Genomic DNA, 6000 nt, shown 5'->3' on the forward strand with positions numbered 1-6000 from the left:
ACTTCCATTGGCTTCCAGGAAACGGGTCATGGTCTGGACGCGCTCAACGATGCGCTCGAAGGCCTCCTCTACCCGCCGGTCTTGTTCAATTGGCAGGTAAAACGGGGCGGGGAAATGTCAGGTTGTGGTTCTGCTACTCTTAGCTTTATCATACCTGCTGGTGTCACTCATTCATGACCTGTCATTTACAGGTCTTACCCTCAATTAGGGATCTTCATGTGACACCAGTGGATGTTCATTCACCCACCTGCAGCCATTCATATCCAAGCGTCCTTAGTACAGTGGTTAGTACACTTGACATGGATATAAGAGACATGGGTTCAACTCCCATAGGACACATAATATTTTATGGAGTTTCACAGGAAATCCCTCTTCTTGTCGGCCCGATCTAGATCGTCCTCGAGGAACAGGACGCCTATCATCTCCAGGCCGATGTCACTGGGCATGATTTTCTTAAACATGATTGGCGGGTATTGTCGGAGATGATCAGTAGATTGGACCAGCGCGTGTCTAGGTGGAAGGGGCGCTCGAGGCCGGCATGGCCAGTCCATAGGGTGGAGAGGAGGATCAGTTGCCAGGACCGGGATTGGAGGATGTCGGGGCCGAGCCGGGCCAGCGCGCCGTCGATAAGCTCGAGGACCAGGCCGAAGTCGACAGCCAGTGCAGGGGGAGAGAGCAGAGAGCAGGAGAGGGTTCAGGATGGCCTGGAGGCCGACCTCCTGGCGCCACATGTGGCAATGGGCCTTGAGCCGGCCGCCGCACAAGGTGTTGTCGCGCTCAGTCAGGCTCAGGTTGAATTGAGCATCTATCCGACCACATATTTGGCCTATAAGAGAATCAGTCCGGTCCTCCAAAGCAACGGCTTGCAGGGCTGGCTTGGGAGCAGCTCGTGAAACTCCGATGAGCTCATGGGCTGGTTGGGTCCGTCGGGCTGTGTGCGATGGATGAGCTGACCCTTGGACCAACAAGATAATTTGATCGAGCGGAGCGACTCGTGCTGTGAGACTTGAGGACGCTTGATGAGCTCCTTGGGGCAATTGGTGGAGCGCAGAAGAGTTGAGAGGATATACGGATCCTTGAGCTCGTCCAAGCTGTCATGAACAGGCTGTCCCAGCAGCCATTTGACCGGAATCAACAATGGGGGAGCTCGTTGGATCGGCAGGCCAAATGCCTTCTCCCGTTCCTGGATCCAAAGAAGTTATTGTGAGCTACACACTCCCCAAAACATGAAAGTACTCTTACTTCTGTTGCCCTTGGTTGTTGGGCGATGTCGGACTGGGTGGCACGCTTGAGGTGGACAAACTGGGCCGAGAGCTCGCGGACGATCGAGCTGAGCCGGTGGCGGTTGAGCGAGCAGAACTTGAGCAGCCGGGTCTCTCAGCAGTCCGGGGACTCTTCAGAGCCGGACCAGTAGGCGATCTGGTTCTTGATCTTTCCTGGGACAATGGTCCAGTTGGAAGCGGAGAGGACACTGCCAGCATATTTGGCTGGGATGAAGTCATCCCAGTTTAACTGGGATGCACTCAACCAATTTAAAATGGGTTGATCTTGACCAATGAAATACAAATCCAAGGGGGGGTACCTTGGATTTATATTTCATCAGTTGAGATCAACCAAGTTTAAATTGATTGATTTCATCCCAGTTTAACTGGGATAACCTCAACCCAGCCAATTATGCTGGCAGTGGGAAGAAGCAGGTTTTGGAGGCCTGGGTGAATGATTGAGGGGGAAGCCTGATCCGAAAAAATGACCGGATATTCCATGACCCTGGACAGGATATTCCGCAGGAACAAGTGTTGATGTTAGCACATGGAGTGGGAGACGGTCCGCCAGGCAACAGTGTTGCGGTGATGGCGAGTGCAAGATTGAAGTAATACATACCCAGGGCCGCACGGATTGTATCTGACTCCTGAGGCAGTGGCATGTTGTTGTTGCCTAGCATGTGGACAAGCCAAGGAGTTGGCTACACAGCAGTTGCACGGATTCAGGTTTTGCCCATCGAAACTGCCGTCAAAGACAAAACACCCGCCTGATTGACCGCCCACCTGTCGGCCTCCGGTCAGCCGTCAAACTGCCAGCCAAATTAACAGCCAAACGGCCGGCACTTGACTTCAGGCAAGTTTAACATAACTTGCCTGGGGTTGGTTTGCCGACAAACGCGCTTGTGCTGGCCTCCAGGCTAACCCAAAAAAAACAGCAGAGGGGGCCAAGACAAAATCCGCCCATCAGAGGGACACATCACCCTCGGCCCTCGCCCATCCACCCGCCTCATTTTCTCTAAGTCCGCTCATCGGATCACCGCCACCCTCCATCTCCCCACCCTCATCAACCCACATCCTCAGATGTGTCCCTCTGCGCCTGCCTCCTCCTTGCCCGGCCCACACCCCATCCACAGCACGCCCACCTCCACATCACATCCTCCATCTATCAAGCTCCACACCTCGCTCGGCTGCTTCCAAGCCTTGTTCCCCCGACTATCGCTCTTCCTCAACACCCACGATGGATCAGGTGGTCTGGATTACGCGCCCAATTGGAAGCGATCATCTTGGTTTCCTTGCCCCCCAAAACGCAGGAGACCATCCAGCAATTGACGTTCGAAAGCATGATGGAAAATGTGCATCTGACGCGTGTTCATAACCCGCAAACGTTAATCCACACAATCCACTACTGTCTGTCCATATTCCTGGGCAGACATAGCATGCCAAAGGAAGGATCTCCGGCGCGGCCAATCAAATTGATAATATTGGACTCAATCGGGGTGATCTTCCGGGCGGATCTGGAGCAGTTGAAGCAGAGCAGTGCAAAGTTCAGGATGACGGAGCGAGCGGCGGAGATGAACCAAGTGGCGGATGGGCTGAAGGTGCTTGCGGACCAATACCGGCTGACCGTCGTGGTCGTCAACCAAGTCTCAGATGTCATGGCCCCTCCCTCTTTCTCCTCTGAGCTTGCCCTTCCCCGTCCACACAATACGATTGTCGGTCATCCTAGCCAGCCGGGCAGCTTGGGAAGCGCTGCAATCCTTTTTCCCCTTTTCCCACTCTCTCCGGCATAACTCCTTCCACCTCTCTTCCCTATTCCGTTTCTCTCCTCTCTAACAGTAGTTTGTTGTCCAAAAAAACCCCAATCAAAGAACAAAAAAAAATACCAATGTGCAGAAACAAGCACAGAGAGCCTGGTCAGCAGCAATGAGCAGCAATCAAGGCTGGAACGACCCGTTTCGGGGCTGGGGGGAGTAATTGCCGAGCAAAGTGCCGGCGGTTTGATGTTGAAACGTGGTCAAACGAGGGGCTTGGGTTTGACGGCAGATTGCCGGATCCCGCCCTTTCTTTTGCCAGCGTGTTGTCCATTTGCGCATCGCCGGGCGTGCTGGCAAATTTGTCGGTCCACTTGACGGTTGACGGGAGGCCGGCATGCGAACGGTCAACGCTGGCTGGGGGGGAACCGTCAAATTGACGGCCGAAATTTGGCCGGATTGGCGGCGATGCGGAACCGCTGTGTAGTGATTTGGCATGCGTGGCTATATAAGGAGGTCATGTCCCCTCCCATTGGTCCCCAGGGCGTCCTCTGCCGCTGTACTTCCAGCGTGTGGTTTGCCCTCAAGCCCCTCCGCTGTTGCACTTGCACAGTTTGAGGGGCTAAAGAGTGGGCCCCCCACTGGTCTGTAGCCTTAGCTGCGGGCAGGGGGCCTTCAAGTCCATCCCTTTTGACCCGTGCACTTGACACAGGCTGGGGGGTGAGCCTGTGGACACAGCATTTTGCTGATGCTGGGGGGCTAGGTTGCATTTTTTTTATCATTTTTTAGGGGAGATTTGTGTTGTTTTGCATGAGTTTTTGTAAAAGGGGAAACCCTTGATTTTTTTTTACTCTCATTTTATGTATTTCTAGGGGGAACCCATGATTTTTTTTTGTGAGTTGGAAAAAACTGTGTCTTTAATAAACTTGGATCCATTCTGCGCACGGTACTAAACTTCTAGTACTCGTGTCAAGGAAAATGTGTATAAACTGTAAAGACGGTAATCTCTACGCTTTAAAACATATTCCTCTAGGGTGTATAGGAAAACCATAGGTTTTCTCAGTCCACCCGAGTCTGGGGAAGAATTGAGTTTGTGTTTTTATCAACTCAATTGGGCTAGAAGTGTATCGGCAGATTGTGCTGTTTGTGAACGTAAATGAGGAGGGAAGCAAGGCAACACTCCACGTTCACCTCTGAAAGATTCCCCCTCTCTCAGAATCCCCATAATAGTAGGGTGGGTGGGACAGATTTTGAAAAGTCTTTATTTGACGTCTTGTTGTGCAAATAAAGTCGTAGATGGTGAAAACGCAACTGGTGGAGCTAGGAGTGTGGATGAGGTATGAAGCAGGCCGTGCCGACTTCATATAACTTCCACCCGCTCATAGTCTGCGGCAGACGCTCGGACCTCTATTTCTTGACTGACCCCCCGGTCTGCCCCAGAACAGTCCGCTTTCCCTCAGCGCTCATGGACTTAGGTACTCCCACAGTTCCTAGTTCTCATACCATCAATCCATTCTACGCGCGGTACTAAACTTCTAGTACTCGTGTCAAGGAAAATGTGTATAAACTGTAAAGACGGTAATCTCTACGCTTTCAAACATATTCCTCTAGGGTGTATAGGAAAACCATAGGTTTTCTCAGTCCACCCGAGTCTAGGGAAGAATTGAGTTTGTGTTTTTATCAACTCAATTGGGCTAGAAGTGTATCGGCAGATTGTGCTGTTTGTGAACGTAAATGAGGAGGGAAGCAAGGCAACACCTAAAAACTCAGGTAAGAATTTCTGAATTGAGCCTGAGCCCTTGGCGCGAACCCCTAAACTCAATTTACAAATTTACACACGGAAACATCTATCATACACTAAACCAACCCCCCCTAGAACCGGTTTCCTAGGCTGTTCCCAAAAGGAATTAAGATGAGCAATTAGCTTCTTTGTGTCTTTTAACTTGTGTTTGCGGTACGTGCGGATGTATAGTTTGTAGCACGAAGACTTCCAACGGCCTAAATCGCAAATTTCTTCCTTTGCGACCGCCAGCGCGTTGCGTAAAGAAGCTCCTCCTACCCGGAAGGAGTGACCTAATAATCCCTCAAAGCCGCCTTTCCGCAGTACTTCTTGTACCCTGCGTAGGGTGATACATCTTGTCAGGTGATGGCGTGTTCCTCCTTTGTAGTAGCCAAAAAGAGAAGTCACAGAACCCTTCGCCTCTATGATACGCCGTTGTACGGCCTCAACCGGGCAAAGCATGTTGTTGAGACTGTGAAGGACTAGTTTCTGTGGTTTACCGGGGGACGCGGTTTTTGCGTTCCTAACTGTTAGGTATACGTTCCGTCCGACGGCGGTTTGCATCTATGTCACGTCGGACGTGAGAATGGAGTATTCCATATTCAGAGGTCCCCGGCAGTTTTGGTAAGTAACCTCCCCGATTCAAGCCATTCCCCAGAAAGCGACTATGATCAGGTCCCTAATTGCAGTATCGCTACCCGGCCTGGTTGCCAGCGCATTACACAACCACACCATATGATTGAGCATTATCGCCGGTTTTATTGGCCTCAGGGGCATCGCAGCGTCGATTTTTGCAGATGCCTTTAAGATATATTTGATTCGTGTTTCTGAGACGGCAGGGAATTTCTTCTTGTGAAAAGCATGCCAGGCTTTCAAGCCATAGACGTAGTTCTTGACCGAGGATGAGTTAATCTTCTTTACATTATTTGTATAAAGGCTCCAACCTGCCCAGAAACAAAAGTCTTCTGCGTCGTCTGATGATATTGGAAGTGTGAAGTCGTCGGATGTTGTCTGACTCTTGAAAACTAAAAATTTCTTCACTGCACAATTGTAACCCACCAGCGTTGACATTGCCCAGTGCGATAATATGTGTTTGTCTATTTTCCTTAAAACTACCGGAACACTCCCATTCTTTAAGAAAGCGCTAAGTTTTGATTCCCATTTGGGGTCATTCATTGCAGGGGCTCACTCAGGCTAAAATCTAGTC

At 50.9% G+C, this 6000-nt stretch overlaps 2 protein-coding genes across 2 annotated transcripts; one reads left to right on the forward strand and one right to left on the reverse strand.

Annotated features, from left to right (window-relative positions):
• Window positions 1–826: 826 nt before the first annotated feature.
• PtA15_1A890 (uncharacterized protein) lies at window positions 827–1924 on the reverse strand (the record flags this gene model as incomplete). Its single annotated transcript, XM_053165964.1, has 3 exons — window positions 827–1183; window positions 1243–1376; window positions 1882–1924. 3 exons carry the CDS (start codon window positions 1922–1924, stop codon window positions 827–829), a joined length of 534 nt encoding a protein of 177 aa, XP_053017103.1.
• Window positions 1925–2698: 774 nt separating this feature from the next.
• Window positions 2699–4544, forward strand: PtA15_1A891 (uncharacterized protein; the record flags this gene model as incomplete). Its single annotated transcript, XM_053165965.1, has 2 exons — window positions 2699–2978; window positions 4399–4544. 2 exons carry the CDS (start codon window positions 2699–2701, stop codon window positions 4542–4544), a joined length of 426 nt encoding a protein of 141 aa, XP_053017104.1.
• Window positions 4545–6000: the final 1456 nt, after the last annotated feature.

The sequence above is a fragment of the Puccinia triticina genome, chromosome 1A (assembly GCF_026914185.1).
Source record: "Puccinia triticina chromosome 1A, complete sequence".
Taxonomy (NCBI): Eukaryota; Fungi; Basidiomycota; class Pucciniomycetes; order Pucciniales; family Pucciniaceae; genus Puccinia; species Puccinia triticina.